At 38.2% G+C, this 18,167-nt stretch overlaps 1 protein-coding gene across 2 annotated transcripts in view; it reads left to right on the forward strand.

The window, feature by feature from the left end:
• CENPH (centromere protein H) overlaps window positions 1-13,452 on the forward strand; it is a 44,586-nt gene extending 31,134 nt beyond the window's left edge. For both annotated transcript variants that reach the window (XM_037801441.1, XM_037801442.1), the window contains exons 5-9: window positions 7,169-7,225; window positions 8,920-8,983; window positions 9,314-9,365; window positions 11,073-11,236; window positions 12,838-13,452. In XM_037801441.1, the coding sequence (XP_037657369.1) occupies window positions 7,169-7,225; window positions 8,920-8,983; window positions 9,314-9,365; window positions 11,073-11,236; window positions 12,838-12,930 (430 nt within the window). In that variant the 3' untranslated portion in view covers window positions 12,931-13,452. The remainder of the gene's footprint in view (window positions 1-7,168; window positions 7,226-8,919; window positions 8,984-9,313; window positions 9,366-11,072; window positions 11,237-12,837) is intronic.
• The last annotated feature ends 4,715 nt before the right edge of the window (window positions 13,453-18,167 follow it).

Here is an 18,167-nt window from a genome sequence, read left to right on the forward strand (position 1 = left end):
GGCCCAGGTCTCATTGGGAGGGTATGGAGTTTTCCTGAGAATGAGACCCTCCTATGAGGCCTTTAGAATTGGTGCTTTTCCTCTCCTGTCCAGCAGGTGGCGCTGGCCAGCCCGCAGCTCCCCCACCAGCATAAGGAGGTATATAGACTTAAGTTCTCCTGGTGACTGATCCTGTCAGGGACGTGGCTGACTGAAGCCAGAATCTGAATTCCAGCCCCTGGGGTCTGAATTCCCAGAAGGAGGACTGCCAGTTGAGCTGGACCTCCCTCCACTCTCCCAGTCCTCAGAACTCCAGTTGTCTCTCAGGGGCACTATTCCCTTCTCCTCTCTCCTCTTTGGGGCCTCTCCAGGTAGATTCCTTGGTCAGCCTGAGTTGCCAATTAAAGATGGGGGTGGGGGCCTTCAGTAGTGAATACGGAATTCAAAGACACTGTGGGTACTCTGTCTCCCCCAAGCCCAGCCTAGTCCCTCAACCTGGGCTTTCCGATAGAAAATAACCACATATATTACTTTTAGATTTAAAAAAAAAAAAAAAAAAAGAAAAGAAATCAAGAAAAAGAAAAAAGGAAAAAAAAAAAAAGAGTCTCTTTTAAAAGTCTTTCCCCAGCCTGGAAGTTTTGTCAGTGTCAGAATAGAGCATTTAAAGATATGCTTTGGGCTATTGTCTGATAATTACTCTCCAACAGCTTCAGTTCCACCCCTGCTGGGGGCTATTGAAATGCAAAAAGATAAGGGATCAGTGAGCAGCCAGAAGGGACAAAATGTAGGGGGAAAAAAAATGGCTTTTTTGGAGTCTGGGAATGGGTGCCCGCTTTTACGTGCCCCCACTTCTCAGAGTCCAGCCCTTCTTTAGCACCCCAGCTCCCAAAGTTAGTTAATTAATTTGTTAATTAATTCTGCAGTTGAGGCTGCGTTGAGCCTCCCTTCTTGCCCTCAGCAGGTTGCTGTTTTTTGGTTTTCTTTTCCCCCCCTTTCAGGGAGCCGGCAGCAAGATAGTCTGTGAGGTCTGGGTGGGGAGGGGCGCCAGACCCCTGGTCCGGGGAACTTACAATGTTCGCTGCGATCTCAGCTTTTCTTCCAATTCCAAACTTGCGTCCGATGTGTGACTGGTTACTGGAGACCCCGAAAACACTGTTTCATATAGTTCTTGGGTAATTGCCAGCTGCTCTGGGGAGAGACGAAATTCTGCTCCTCACCACTCCACAATCTCGCCACGCCTCTGTTGGCAGATCTTTCATTAACAGCTTCTCTCAGCATTTCTTTATCTGTGAAAATTTTAAACTCTCACTCACTGACTGCTTTACTGGATAAAGAATTCTTGGCTGGCAATTTTTCTCTTTCAGAATCTTAAATATATCATACCACTGCCTTCTCGCCTCCATGGTACCCAATGAGTAGTCAGCACTTGGTCTTATGTGAACTGCCTAGTATGTGGTGAACTGCTTTTCTCTTGCTGCTCTCAGGACTCTCTTCTTCTCTTCAGCATTTGACAGACTGATTAGTATGTGTCTTGGAGTTAGTCTATTTGGATTTATTCTATTTGGAGTTCATTGGGCTTCTTTGATTTGAATATTTAAGTCTTTTATAAGCATTGGGAAATTTTCCCCACTTATCTCCTCAAATAATCTTCCTAGCCCTTTACTCTTCCCTTCTGCTTCTGGGACACGAATGATTCTTATATTTGTGTGCTTCATGTTGTCTGTCATTTCCCCGAGATCCAATTCAAATGTTTGTATCTTTTTCACCATTTGTTTTTTCATGTGCTCAGATTCAGTTGCTCTGTCCTCTAGTTTGCTTAAGCTTTCTTCCTGCCTCCTTAAATCTGCTGTTATGTTTCTTTAGTATTTTTTTTTAATTTGATCTGCAGTATCTTTCATTTCCATAAAATCTGATATTTTTCTATTTATGCTTTCAAATTCTTTTTAATGCTCTTCTAGTGTATTCTTGATATCCTTTATCTCTTTACTAGTGTCTTCTTGATATCTTTTATCTCTTTAGCCCACTCATTGAAGTTATTTAGGTGATTTGTTTGAATGTCTTTGATTATAAAATTTGATTATAGAATCGTTCCAAATTCTATATGTCTCTCCAGCTTTTTAATTTGATCATTTGCCTTGGCGATATCTTCTTGCTTCTTCATATGGTTTGTGATTTTTTGCTGATTTCTTGGCATTTGATTATTTTCATAAAGTTATTTTGAAGACTGATTTCCCTCGCTCATTTAGTATTTTGTTTTTGCTTGGGTTTCCTTTGAAGGTTTCCTTTGGCACTTGGTTTGTCAGTAATTCCCAGCCAAACCAAGGCCTGGGCCTACCTCAGGGCTGCGGCCCTTTTCAGAAGTCTGTTGGAGGCTGGACAGAGAAGCAGCTTGCCAGACTGCACTTTCCCAGTCTTCCCAGCGGATGGCACTCTTGGGACACCTCTTCCGACAGCCCCACTGCTCCCCGACTGCAACAGCCCACTGGGTAGGGTCTAGAACAGGTGAAAATCTAGTCAAGGCTGCTGAAAGCTGCCGGCTCCAGATGTGGGGGATGGGCACTGTGCACCATGGTGAGGACTCTGCCTTGTAGCTGCGATGGGTCTGGTTATTCCCAGACTCCTGTGTGGAAAGACTTGTGGCTGCCGGACTGAGAGGTTCAACTTCACAAGCCAGCAGCTGGCCCAGGAGTACTCTGCTTTTTGCCGGCCAGCAAGACCACCTTGGGGATAGAGAAAGGCACCTGGTATTGCAGTGCAGCACCCTGAGTCCCTGTGTAGATAAGATCGAAGCAGTGGAACCCAGAGTGTCTCTTTTACTGGCCAGTTGTTAGATCAGCTCTCCTCTGTGTCCCCCTTTCCTCCCAAAGGTGGGGCTTCCCAGAATTCCCCAAGTCTGAGTATCTGCAGTGACCTGCCCTCAGGGATGGGAGGTAGGCACTGTGCACTGCAGCAGGGTCTCTGTTTGTGGATAAAATGACTCTACTGGCTTCTGGGTTTTTGCATGGGAATGCCAGGCTGCAGGACTGCGAGGATTACCTCCCCACCTCTCCGAAGCAGAGGTGGGCCACTTTTCGGCTGCCTGTTCTGGCCGTTGTCCAGCGGCAGACCTTAGGGATAGTTGCAACAGAGTACAGTCACCCAATTTCTCAGTCATAGTTTTTCTGCTTTTCCATCTAGGTCTTCCTTATATAATTCAGAGGTCCTTCTCTGGTCACCCGGACCCTGGAACTGCTGCTTTGGTCATTTTCTGCCTGCTCTCTAGTTGTTTTACAGTGGAAGAATGAGTTCTGCCTGTCCTATTCTGCCTTCTTCCCTATTCATATTTTTTAATTAAAGTGATGAGAGCTATGTTTTTGCATGTGGGAAAGCAAATGAATGTCAACCATGTAGAAATTTGAAAAAGGGATGGTATTCAGGAAAAAACATAATCAAAGCAAACTGGAGTCTATGGTCAACAGTAACATTGTAATATACCTCCATTAAATGTAACAAAGGCAATATGCCAATGCTAAATGTATATGAGAGGGGGATATAGGGGAGTAATATGGGATTCTTGGTAGTGGTGTTATTTGCTGTCCTTAGTATATTGTATTGTATGACATGTTATTTTTCCTTTTATCATTTTTTCTTATTGCTAAAAAAAAAAAAAAAAACAATTTTTCTTGTAGTAATCAGTATGTTCAAGTGCTGATTGTGGTGATAAATGTACACTTTATGATGATACCATGAACAACTGATTGTACACTGTGGATAAATGTATGGTATGTGAATATAACTCTATAAAATTGTAGGAAAATCTATATATAGGAGTAAAAGTGTTGGAGAAAACATGGTGAGAGGGATGATGCCTCACCAATATGGACTAACTACAATGTGTAAACTCAGAATTGAATCTTAGAACATAGCCTAACGTGGACACAATAATTGTAATAGTCCCTAGATTGTAAGCTCTTACAGCAGTTAACTCTATCCCTGAATTGTAAGGCCTATCTCTAAACTCTGAGATGCTGATCCCCTAGCATATAACCTGATTGGTCTCTGGAACAATGCATATCTCTGAGACACCTGAAACTCAGAGCTAGAGCTCGGCAGATATGAATGTCAGTATTAGTGCATACAGCCACTGTCAAAAAAAAAAAAAAAAAAAAGCTGAAAAAGAGCCCAGACTTCAATTAGTGATATGAATGAAGCAGGTCTGTTTAAGACCAGGGCAAGCCAGGCCAAAGGATAAAGGTTGAAACTGATTGTGTTTTAAAACTTCAAGTTTCATATGAGACCAAGGGAATAGATATCTATTTGGTACAGGATCTAAATTTTCTAAACGGTACAACTCTACAGTCGATTTGTTCGAACACCACAATTGCATGGAACTTTGAATAGGAAATGAGATACAGTAGGTTAGTATAGGCTGGAGTGAAATAGTGACACATCCTAGAGTAATTTGGGCAGATAATAAAAAATATATTTACAGCCTCCCCCTCCCCAGCCCCGAGGATCTGGGGGAAGGTGCGGATATCTTGGACATCCTCACCTGGACTGGTGTTGATGTCACAAACATTGGGACTGGCAGTTTGATGTGCTGAGCCCTTGAGCATGGGACTTGCCCTTATGAAGCTCATTGCCACAAGGGAGAGTCTAAAGTTGTATGTAATGGTGCCTAGGAGTCTCCCCCTGAGTACCTCTTTGTTGCTCAGATGTGGCCCTCTCTCTCTCTAACTGAGCCATCTCGACGGGTGAACTCGCTGCCCTCCCCCCTACGTGGGACCCGACTCCCAGGGGTGTAAATCTCCCTGGCAACACAGAGTATGACTCCCGGGGATGAATGTGGACCCGGCATCGTGGGACTGAGAGTATCTTCTTGACCAAAAGGGGGATGCAAAATGAGACGAAATAGTTTCAGTGGCTGAGAGATTCCAAATGGAGTCGAGTGGTCACTCTGGTGGACATTCTTATGCACTATATAGATAACACCTCTTAGGCTTTAATGTGTTGGAATAGCTAGAAGTAAATACCTGAAACTACCAAACTCCAACCCAGCAGTCTGGACTCCTGAAGACAATTATATAATAACGTAGATTACAAGGGGTGACAGTGTGATTGTGAAGACCTTGTGGATCACACCCCCTTTAGCTAGTGTATGGATGAGTGGAGGAATGGGGATAAAAACTAAAGGACAAACGGGGTGGGATGGGAGGATGATTTGGGTGTTCTTTTTTCACTTTTATTTTTTATTCTTGTTCTGGTTCTTTCTGATGTAAGGAAAATGTTCAGAGATAGATTGTGGTGACGAACGCATAACTATGTTGTCATGCTGTGGACGGTGGATTGTATATCATGGATGATTGTATGGTGTGTGAATGTATTTCAATAAAACTGAATTTAATAAAAAAAAAAAACATTCCCTTTTAATGAAATGAAACTTTTTTTGTGAGGGAGAAGGGAAGAAATAATTACTATTACTGAATTGATTACCTTTTTATTATTGTTCATTAGCTATTTGAATTTAAAAGTTGTTTATGGAGCTTGTTTATATATAGGCATGCTTTACAGTTTTCAGTCAGTGTGACTTTGTATTCCCTAACTCTTTCTGTTTTCAGGCCTGTGTTGATTTTTATAGTGCCTTGTTCTAGTTTGCTAATGCTGCTGGAATGCAAAACACCAGAAATGGATTGGCTTTTATAAAGGGGGTTTATTTGGTTACACAGTTACAGTCTTAAGGCCATAAAGTGTCCAAGGTAACACATCAGCAATCGGGTACCTTCACTAGAGGATGGCCAATGGTGTCCGGAAAACCTCTGTTAGCTGGGAAGGCACATGGCTGGCGTCTGCTCTGAAGTTCTGGTTTCAAAATGGCTTTCTCCCAGGACGTTCCTCTCTAGGCTGCAGTTCCTCAAGAATGTCACTCTAGTCGCACTTGGGGTATTTCTCCTCTCCTAGCTTCTCCGGAGCAAGAGTCTGCTTTCAAAGGCCGTCTCCAAAACATCGGTCATCTGTAGCTCCTGTGCTTTCTTCAAAGTGTTCCCCTTGGCTGTAGCTCCTCTTCAGAAGTTCACTCTCAGCTGCACTGAGTTCCTTCTGCTTGTCAGCTCATTTATATGGCTCCACTGATCAAGGCCCACCCTGAATGGGTGGGCCATGCCTCCATGGAAATATCTCATCAGTTATCACCTACACTTGGGTGGGGCACATCTCCGTGGAAACACTCAAAGAATTCCAATCTAATCAGCACTAAAATGTCTGCCCCACAAGATTGCTTCAAAGAATATGGCTTTTCCTGGGGGACATAATACATTCAAACTAGCACATGCCTTAATGCTTCCTTGCAGCCTTCCACAAGGGTGGATTTCAGGCTCTACTCGGCCCCTCAGCCTTGTGATTGTTACGGTGCCCATGAGTTAAAGTACGAGACAGCCGAACAGAATTTAAAGAGCCTTTTATTAGCCAGCTAGCAGGCGGCTGCCGTCTTTCACTCCGCGCTGGGAGTTCAGCAAGCAGCCCCCACCTGTGTGTGCTGGTGCCTTATATAGACAGAAACCGTATCCTAGAAACACAAGCAAGCAAGCTATTCTAACAGAAGCAGAGTTGGCAGTTTAGCTCTTGATCACAAAAACAATTACACAAAGAGTTTCACTTGGAACTGGAGCAGTTATTGATCATACAAAACAATTTGACAAAAACAATTTCACAAAGAGTTTCACTTGGGACTGGAGCAGCTATTGATTATTAAAGGGTTACAAAAAGTTTCACTTGGACCTGGAGCAGTTATTGTTAAAAGGGTTACGCTTGGCTGATGCGTGCAACCGCAGCTTTGCCTCCCCTAAACGGTAAAGTTTTGATCTCTTTAACTGGTACAGGCCCAGTCTCACTCCCCCCCCCTCATGGCCTAATGCTGTTTACACAACACTGTTGCTTTGCAGATGTTTTGGGATTAAGGGAAAGGGACCCCACTTCAGTGATGCACAACCATGTGCCAACAGTCCATCCATTTTAGTATTATTTCATATTTCTAGCATATTGATCATAATGGTCATTTATCAAAGTATTTCCCACATAATACTGTTTAGAAACCTACTTATGTGTTGTATTATATTTAAAGGGAAAGCAGCCTTTAACTTGTCTCATTTTTAGTTATTTAAATGTACCATAAATGTTATCCTTGTTTTATAATGCAGCCTTTTCTTCCTCATAGGATGCAGCTTTCATCTGCACTTAAAAGAAACCTGGAGAAAACTGACACCAAAACTAGGTGAGTTTTTTTTTTTTTTTTTTGTATTTAGTAAGGATGAAGATAAAAGGGAGATCTGCATAATGGCATTGGTTTTCATGAGTTATTTGTAATTAACTGTCATTTCCAACAATCTTTATCAGAGGAATAAGAAAAGTGAAGGAAATTTTGAGGGCTCCCCCCACCCACATTAAAACAACTTTTATAGTCCTTTTGACATCTTGTTCTGTATGGATTACAACCTAAGAAGCCATGGAGATTTTATCCAGTCTTAAAAGTGTGAAGAAAGATTTTGAAAGTTAACTTTTATCAGTATTTATTATAAACCAGGAAAAATGCCATCTCATTTAATCTAATGACAACCCACTGAGGTAGGAAGTATACTCCTCATTTTTCATTGGCAAAAATGTGCTTGTACTGATTAAACAGTTTGCCAAAGAATATAAAAAATGACTCAGGCACTCAAGGTCCTTCATAATCTGGTCTGAAGTGTCTGACCTCTGGGGGTTTACCTGTGATCTTGCCTCCCAAAGCTCCAAAAATCTTGTTATATAATGTCCCCTCCAGTTAGCACCAAAAATGTGCCAGGATGGTTATCTGGGCACTTCTTGCATCTGGGCATCTTAGGCATTATACAGAATGATACGCATCCTCCCCATATTCCAGCTAACACTAGGATTACATAAATCCTAAAATCTGAGTTTGAACTCTTCAGCTATTGCTCCCCCATAAAAGGAAAGCTTAAAACATGCTTGAATTAAAGGGGTACAGGACAGAATCATCACATTGACACCCAAAGACAATAGAAAGGTCATGCAGGACAAGGCAGTGCCCTCAGCATGTTTTAAAGTTTACAACCAAGTATAGCTGTAACTGGTAGAAAACTTGAGTTCAATTCTCCCAGGTCTGTGCAGAGATTCCCCTTCTAAACCTCCCCAGTAAGCTCCTTCTAGATTTTTTCTCAAACCTTGCTGATTATCAGATTAATTAGCATTATTGCAATGATCACATTGCCGGTCCCATCACAGGCCTTCTGAATCAGAATCTCTGAAGGTGGGGGGGCTGGGAATCTGCATTTTATCAAGCCACCCCCGTGATTTTGGCACATTGAAATGTAAGAACCACTGTTCTTTGCCAATCTTAATCAGTGCCCTCTTGCTGCAATCATATCAAACTACTTGATCTAAGTAATGACTCCACATCCTTTAAGACTTGGGTCAAGGGTTTCCCTTATTGCACCATACTGTGGTTGTGGATTTATTTTTCCTCCCCACCAGATTCTTTCCTCTTTGAAGGCAGGTACCATGTTTTATTCTATTTTACATTCCTGGTGCCTGGCACAGTTCTTGGTATGTAGTAGGTACTTAGAAATATTTGTTGAAAGAAAGGGGGATAAAAGCAGCTTATTAGCAGGTTATTAGGGTATTTCCCCCCTAAATAATGAAATTTTAGAACTTTTCCTACATTCTTAAATTTGATATTTTTTGTAGCCTGTGACCAAAACTTTTTTCTGGGGAAATGCATCTCTAATTTTGTAACAGAAATTTAGCTTACATCAAACTTTTCCAGATTTATTTTGTTAAATGATGATTTCCTGTGCAAGTAAACAGTGGGTATGAAAGTGATTATATACCATTTGATTCCTTCATTAATGAGAAACTTAATTTGTTGTTCTTAACTAAGGTTAATGAATCATATTTCTGTTTCCTTTTCAGTTTACTCATGGATAACATGAAACACGTATTAAAGCTAAATAAATTAATAATGAAATCACAGCAGGTAAACTTGCACATGAGTCTGCCTATGCACTGTCATGATTTCAATAATAACTTCTTGTATTGTATTTGATTAAATAGGATTGCCTAAAGGAACTGGTATGGTTGCAATTGACTGCTTAAGTTTCTTTCTTTTTCATAACTCCTTTATTTCTGACTAATGTTTCTAATTATCTACTTGTAACCTAAGCTATGTCCTCTCCTTTCATTATGTGGAAATTGAGGAATTGAAAACTGGAACATTAGGAAACATGAACTAATAGAATTCAGTGATTTAAATATTATGGCTTTATTATTAGGTGATGTGCTTTATTCTTTTTATTTTTAAAAACAGAAATCTTGGGACTTAGAGGAAAAACTGCTGGATGTTAGAAAGAAGAGACTGCGTATGTAGAACACTTTATTTTTATTTTTTTAGAATATATTTTCACTTACAGTGAAGATTGATAAGGCTAGATCTCTTGACCAATGAGGAATTTCTTAATTTTCAAAATTTCTTAACATTTTGGACATGGCAATTTTAAAAACTGGAGATAAAATGCATTTTACATTATTTTTGTTTTAAATTATGCCCCTTTCCTGCATAACCACGGTTTGGTATATATCCTTCCAGGTAGATATCCGTTTTCCATGCCCATATAAACATATTTTTATACATAATATTTAAAGGATCAATTGATATGTATGATTCTATAGCTTTTCACTTAATTTATCATAAGCATGAGATGACTTTTTGCATTGAAATTATTGAAGTGTTTGTTTCAAAAGTAATACGTTTTCTATAGAAAATTTGGAAACAGAAAAGTATACATGGAAAAAGTTTAATTTGTTTTTCCATCAAGAGACAACCAGTCTTCGATGCATCATTTTATACTGTGTTGTAAATAGCTTGTTTCATTTAACAGTATAACATGATTTTTTCATTTAACAGTATAACATGATGTATTACTTTTAAACATTTCACAGATTTGCCTGTTAGCAAGAAATCTCAGAGGCATTAAGAAGTCGTGCTCATCTGATCTAATTGCCCTTTCAATGTTTTAATTTTTTCCATTGCATTTCCACCTACTTCTTTTTTTTTAAGAATACAACACTTTATTAAAGTTGTGGGTCTCTAAATTACCCAATCATAGCAGCCACCTGGGGGCCAGTTCCACTCAATCAGAATCTTTATGGGAGAGGCCTGTTAAGACTTATTTTAAGGAATCCCTAGTTGATTCTTTTTCTTTTTTTCCCATCTGGACAAAAGCATTATAATGTTCCTTGATGTTTTCACATTAGATCAATGTCCCACCTACTTTTTTTTAAAAAGCAATTTTATCGAGATAAATTCACATACCATACAATTCATCTAAAGTGTACAGTGTCTTCTAGTATATTCACAAAGTTGTGCGTTCATCACCACAATCAGTTATAGACCATTTTCATCCTGAAAAGGTTTCACTATCTTATACAGTCCCATACGATCTTCTGGCTTTCCTTCCAGTGACGTACATGATCTTAAACTTTCCCTTTCAGCCACAATCACACCTTCATATCATTGCTGTTAGTTACACCCACCTACTTGTAATACATTAGTTTTAAGGAACTGCTCATGAGACACACCCATTTATATTTTTGAATAATTTGCTTTTTAGAATATTCCAAGAAATAGAAAATTGGTTGATGGTGTTTACCTCTAGAGAAGGTCATGTTACTTTTCATTAAAATTTTTCCTAGTATATGAACCATTTTTCTTAATTAAATGGGATAATCATTTCCTTATATTTATATATCTTGTCTATTCTTTGACAACCCAGAATAAGCCTCTTTGACCTAATTCCATTTCAGACATTTGGAGACAGCTGTCATTGTCATACATAAATATTTTGAACATTTCATTTGTGGGTGTTGAAAACTATAATATTAAAATATGGTATTTTTGCATCAGAGAATTTATTTCCAGGTATCATAATAGAACTGCAACCTAAATTGCAGTTTATTAAAAATTTTCTCTTAACTAAAATAACCAGAAAATGTTCTACTTCATAATTTTTCAAGATTCTTTGTAGAGTTGTCATATGTAATATATTGTTTTATTTTTAACCTAATAGAATTAAAACAAGCTTCAGAAAGTAAACTTTTAGAAATACAGACTGAAAAGAACAAACAAAAAGATGATTTGGACAGTATGGAAAATTCAGACAAGATAAAGACCATACAACAAAACCTTCAGTTGGAGATCCAGATTACTACAGTTATTCAACATGTGTTTCAGGTAAAATTTATATAAATAAGGACATTTTTAAAAATGATTGGTGCTATTCCAGCATAGACTTACTTTCAGTTATGGATGTTCTTAAGTCTTTCATCTTGATAAAATAATTCAGTACTAAATATTAGTGTGTTTACATATCATTGGAATTCATGTATATCTAACACTTTAACGTCTTGATCTTTCATTATGGTTAGGCATGGGTATTTATAAGTGGAATGATTTTAGCAGCTCTGTGGAGGCAGTGTGGTATAATGGAGGAGAGTATTCAACTCCAAATTGTGAGCAATGGGGGGAAAGAAGAAATGGGAGTGGGAATCTAGGGTTAAGATCCTGACTCCAACTTTGAGCAAATTATTTAACTCTTCTAAGCATGAGTTTCTTTGTTTTGAAAGAGTGGTTGTGAGAACTAAAGATAATCCATATTAGATTGTTTATCATAGTGTGTGGTCCAGGTAAGTTCTCGGTAAATGTTATTATGATGTCAATTTAAATATTTTATGTACTTTTTTATTCTGAGATTTTCTTTTATTACTTTTTAAATTGTAACATGTCTCTGAAACTCTTGAGATGAAATACTTAAATTACCAATTTTCGATTATGTAAGGTTTACCGTTAAAGACTGCCTATTATGTTTAAAGCAAATGATGACTTGTAAAATATGAGGTCTTTTATCTTACCATAAGACATTCTTCCCCAGATTTTATAGCTACTTTAAGCAGCAGTGGGTGATTGGATTAGGAATGACCAAACCCCTAGGATAACCTCAGGAGGAGGATTGCATCATGAATATAGAATCATTTTACTTTTTCTTTGGCACATGTTCTTTATGCTATTTTGAAATTTCTATTATTCTATATTTCTTAATTTTTATTAATGTCCTATAAATTAGTGTTAATTTTAATTTAACAAACTCATTGCTTTGTTAAATAGAACACAGTTTTGCCCAATGTTAGGGGCTTTCTTTTTTCTTAAGATCAGCCCTTAAGGGTCTGTCATACTTGAATGCTTGCTAACGCATGCCTTTGTAAATGTCTAAATTTATATACATTAGCATTTTCATTCATTTATAGCAATGTGCCTAATAATAGACCAAAATTTTAAATATTTTGCTATATAACAACATAACATATATATACTAAAATCTGATTTAACAGTATGTCAATTAGCAACTCAGTATCATTGAGCCTTAATTTTTCAAAAAATAACGACTAGAATTTTCAGTAATTGTAACCATGATCATTTTTCTATAGCCTACCACAAAAACATTCTTAACCTTTTTCACGGTCATGAATATTTACAAGAGCTAAAGACTAAGCTCTTCTTTTACTTAAGTTTAAATTATTGTTTTTCATAAGAGAAATGTAAAATGAACTCTGAACTACAGCTGCAGTCTTTTTCCTGTAATCTAGAATGGCACTACAAGTTTTCTTAACAAGTAAAAAATATATTTAGAAACCGATGAGGCATTGAAAATTATCGTAACACCTTAAATATTTCCTGACATTATGCAGATCAAGGCTAAAGGCTTACTGGAAGTGGTAATGAGAATTTATTACAAGTACTTATAATTTTAATCTTTTGTTATTGTTATTAAATTACAGAACCTCATTTTGGGGAGTAAAGTCAATTGGGCAGAAGATTCTGCCTTGAAGGAAACTGTTCTGCAACTTGAGAAGAATCTATCCATGATCTAATAAGAACCTATTTTGGCATTTTTGTTTGTTTGTTTTTATCTTTGATATATCATTTAAACAGCAAAGTGAAATGTATTTTCAGGGTTTTTGGAACTATTCTAATACTGACTTTTTTCTTTTTCTTTTTTTTTAGCCTGACTTAATACTATAACATAGAATCTATTGTTTTAAATATAATAATTAAAGTGACTGACATGTTCTAAAAGAATCCAAAAATCTTAGCCTTGGAAGTGTTCTGAAAGATGTCTGGTCCCGCTTTACAGTGTTTTGTAGAAAATTTTTAACAACATTCCTTGCAGTCTCAACTCTTGTTTGGAATACTTCTGTGCATTTGTTTGTCTAGTAAAAATATTAGAAAATCAATCCAAAGTGTTAACAGTTGTGATTGCATGTGGTGAGATTGTGAGTGACTTTTTTCTTATTGTATTTCTGTATTTAGCAAGCATTACAATTATAAGTTTTTTAAAAAGGGAATAAACCTTAACTCTGTCTTACTGATTAAAAAAAGGAACTTGCAACTTTTTACAGCATCCCATTTCATTTTTGGAAAACTAATTTGAACTCTTTCTTAATTTGAAGCTGTTTATCATTTTTATAGACAATGTAGTGTTTTCAACATTCTGTTTCAGAAGGACTTCAGTCTTGAAGAGATGCATGCAGTAGATCATAGCATTTGAAATCTATTTAGATTAAGAACAGAAAAATAGATTTGGCCAAACTTGAATTCGGTTTATTCAGTTATTAAACTTGAATTCTTCTTTTCTTTGGAACATTTTTAGTTTTACTTCATTTATTTTGGTAAATCATAATTTATGTATAGTTCTATTATTTTTGCCACAGTGTATTCTTAGAAATTGTCTACATACATTTTTTTTTTTTAAATTCAGTTTTATTGAAATATATTCACAAACCATACAGTCATCCATGGTATACAGTCAACTGTTCACAGTATGATCATATAGTTATGCGTTCATCACCACAATCTATTTCTGAACATTTTCCTTACATCAGAAAGAATCAGAATAAGAATAAAAAATAAAAGTGAAAAGAGAATACCCAAACCATCCCCCCATCCCACCCTATTTGTCATTTAGTTTTTACTCCCATTTTCTACTGATTTTTTTTTCAATTTTTTAACTTTGTTTATCAAAAAATTAAAAACAAACAGGCAAACAACAACCAAAAAAACCCCACAACATTTCAAACAAAGCAATGGATTAAGGAAAACAAATAACCTAAAATAACTACTTTGCTTCCAATATGTTCCTACCATACCCCAAGAAAATTAATAAACCATGTCCAAACAGAGGAGTAAGAAAAACAAATAATCTAAAATAACTACATTGCTTCCAACATGTTCCTACCATACCCCAAGAAAATTAACAACCCCTAAGAAAACAAAGGAATAAGAGAAAAAAAAAACCTAAAATAACTCTATTGCTTCCAACATGATCTTACTATATCCAAGAAAGTTTACAAACCATAATCATTCCTGAGCATTCCCATAACATTGAGATTACCCTCCATAGTTTATCTGTTCTTAATAGATTATCATTCCCCCTCCACTAATTGGTATCTCTAGGTCCCCTACATTCTACAGTATAAAACATTTCTACATACATTTTTGGAAAGCAAGTCATATTTTTCTTTTTCTTTTCTTTTCTTTTTTTTTTTTCAGGCATTCTAAGTATTTTTTTTTATCTTCATTTTATTGAGATATATTCACATACCACGCAGACATACAAAACAAATCGCACTTTCGATTGTTCACAGTACCATTACATAGTTGTACATTCATCACCTAAATCAATCCCTGACACCTTCATTAGCACACACACAAAAATAACAAGAATAATAATTAGAGTGAAAAAGAGCAATTGAAGTAAAAAAGAACACTGGGTACCTTTGTCTGTTTGTTTCCTTCCCCTATTTTTCTACTCCATATTTTTCTTATAGAAAAACATATTGAAGAATGCCTTCCTGATCCAGTGACAGTATTACACAGTGCGTATCATAGATACACATTACATCAGTGAATCTCAACCCAACCAATAATTAACATCATCTGAAAAGCTTTTTCTATTCCATTTTCCTGAGGTTTTATTGTCCTATGATTCCCTCTTAAAGCCCAAATCTGAGAAAGAAATTGTATTAATCAGCTTTGTTGCAGTCATGCTGAATTACAACCCCAAATTTCAGTGGCTTATAACAAACATTTTATTCCTCACTCTTGGGTCTGTGTGGTCAGCTGCTCATCCCAGACCCAGACTAAGGGAGCAGCCACTATATAAAAGATGTTCTTATGGCAGAGGACAGGAGCTTATGAGGCCAAGTGAAATCACCCAAGCACGTTTAAAGCCAATTCTTGGTAAAGGTGTATATTATGTCCATCCTATTCCATTGACCAAGTCCAACATCACTGGGGCAGAGAAGTATACCTCTCCCACAGCAGAGTGTTGGGGAGTGCTAGGTTTAGGGATGGGGAAAAAGAATGGATATTTGCTGAAAAGAATACAGTCCAGCACAGGCTGCTGTTTTGGTCATAAATAATTCACTTTCCTTCTGCATGTAAAATATACCCCTCCCCAAGGAAGGTGGGCTGTCATCCAATCATGATCTTAGTTTCAGAGTTCAGGATATCATGATAGCCACATGAGATCCAATGTGACTCTTCTTGATGTGGAGACCACTGAATTAAAAAGACAAGTTATATCCCCTCACACATCCAGCAAACAGTGAAACAGGACTGTAGCAAATTCTCAGATAATGCTTGGCAAACGATAGGTGGTTCCCCTTCTTAGGGGACAGGGAATGCTCTTTGATTAGACCCTGGTCCTGCTCCCTGGAAGTAGCTCTTCATCCATGGTTCTTCACTTTGCCCATTGGGAAATTCTCCCTTTTCCATTATCATCCTCAAAATCAAGTTCTACAGATATTCCCCGTCCTGGCAGTATATGCTAGCTAATTCTTGCAGCTCCTTAAGGACCTTCATCCCTTTCCTTCCTTCCCTGGAATGGGGGGACTGTAGTTAATCAGCCTAGAACTCAGGAAAGGAGGTGGGGTTAGAACCTGAAGATCTCCTTTATTCTCTTACTGGGTAGAGGTCTTTAGTAGAGGATTCCTACGAGTATGTGTGTGGTGTCGGGGGGAGTTAAGGGGAGGGCAGGAGGGAAGGTGCTAGCGTTTAATACAGGAAGATGAGCCATCTCTACAGACTCTGAGAATTCAGAGGAATCTGGAGAGGCAAAATCTTTGTAGGCATCCACCCAGATGTCCTCATCCCATGTGCCAGGGTCTTACAGTTTTCAATTATTCATTCAGTAATCTCAGCTTTTCATTTTCCGTCAGCAGAACATCAATGCAATTTAGTAACAACCAGCCAGTTCCATTGTCCTTGTATGTATTGGCCACCCAGCCCCTTCTTTTTCAAATGCCTGTATCACACTGACTAGGGCATTACTCTCCAACTGCAAATTGGAGAGTAATTTATCACTGGTGAAAGTTTCAGCAATTGGGATGCCACCTTGTGCCAGTGATTATCCATGCTCCATATATTACCAGGTCCTCATTGCCAGCCAGGGGTGAGTGAGGCCAGCCAGGGGGTGAGCTGTTTCCTCTGACCACTCCTGACCAACATCAGGAAGCAGATGCTGAGACAGAGTTAAGAGTGCAAAAGGTTTATGGAGAGGTAATGCCTGTGAAAGATAAAAGGGAGAGGAAGCAATTTGGAGGATGCTTTATCAAAAGAGCCATAATGTAAGAATGGATAAGGAGGGATGATTTACGTGGAGGCCTCCCTTGGGATACAGGATTTCATACTCTGGCAAGGACCCCACCATTTGGGTGGCTTTTTCAAGCCCTGAGAAAGCATCCCACACTGAGCTATGTTGAGATGCCTAAATTGCCATGGCAGATGGTGAAGGAAGAAATTAAAATGTTCAAGGAAGTGGGCATGCTGGACTGGATATATTTTCTGAGACCAGAAGACCCATCAGAGGATTATGTTCCATAAGAAGCCCAGGAGTACACACCATTCACCAAAGCCATCAGGAATGCCCTGGTAAAATGGCACCAGTACCACTAAAAAGTTCAGTGGGAGCTCTACTCTCCTGGCAAAGACTGACAGTAAAAGAGTGAAGAACTAGCCACGGAATTATTCTCAGCCCTTGAAACCTAATGGAATTTGCCCTAGCGGACTTGCTTAGGAACTGTGACCCCTTTTTTTCCTTCTAATTTCTCTGTTTTGGAATAGGCATGTTTATCCTGATGCCAGATCCACCAACTTGTTTCCAAGGGCTCACGGGTCCACAGATGGAAAGGAATTTTGCCCCAGGAGGGACCATACCTGGAGGTTCACCCATACCTGATTTAGATGATTTAGAAAATGAGATTTGGGACTTTTTGAATTGATTATGTTCAGATGAGATTTTGGATTTAAGAGTTGATGCTGGAATGGGTTAAAGCTTTTGGGGATGTTGGGATGGGGCGAATATATTTTGCACATAAGAATGATATGAATTGATGGGAGGAAGGGAGAGGTCAAACTTATGGGTTGAACTGTCTCCCACCCCCACCCCACCCCATCCCCCATAGATATGTGGAAGACATGATCCCTGGAACCTGTGAACGTGACTATTTGGAAATAGAGTCTTTGCAATTGTAATCAAGTTAAGATTAGGGTGGTTTCTAATCCAATGACTGGTGTCCTTGTGAGAAAAGGGAAGTCAGGGCACAGATGCAGAGAGGAGAATGGCATGTGAAGATGGAGGCAAACCTTGGAGTCGTGCTGCCACAAACCAAGAAACACCAAGGATTGTTAGCAATCAGCAGAAGCTAGGAGAGAAGCATGAAACGTGCCCTCTGAGCCCCTAAGAAGAAAGAAACCTTGCCAAGAACTTGATTTCAGATTTCTAGCCTCCAGAACTATGAAAGGATGAATTTCTGTTGTTTTAAGCCACCCAGTTTGTGGTAATTTGTTATGGCAGCTGTAGGAAACTAATACACTCGTACACAAAAAGTAACACACTACATACGTTCTTCTGCACCTCGCTTTTTTCATTTAACCTATATCCAGGAGAGCTGTCCATATTATACATAGAGAGCTTCCTTATTCTTTTTTTTTTTTTTTTTTTTTACAATCATCATGACTCTCAATTTTAAACAATCATAACACAAAAAATCCCAAAGCTCTTATCAGCTCCTAATTATTCATCCCTAGTATTATAATACTGGTAAGG

The sequence above is a fragment of the Choloepus didactylus genome, chromosome 13 (genome assembly GCF_015220235.1).
Source record: "Choloepus didactylus isolate mChoDid1 chromosome 13, mChoDid1.pri, whole genome shotgun sequence".
Classification (NCBI taxonomy): domain Eukaryota; kingdom Metazoa; phylum Chordata; class Mammalia; order Pilosa; family Megalonychidae; genus Choloepus; species Choloepus didactylus.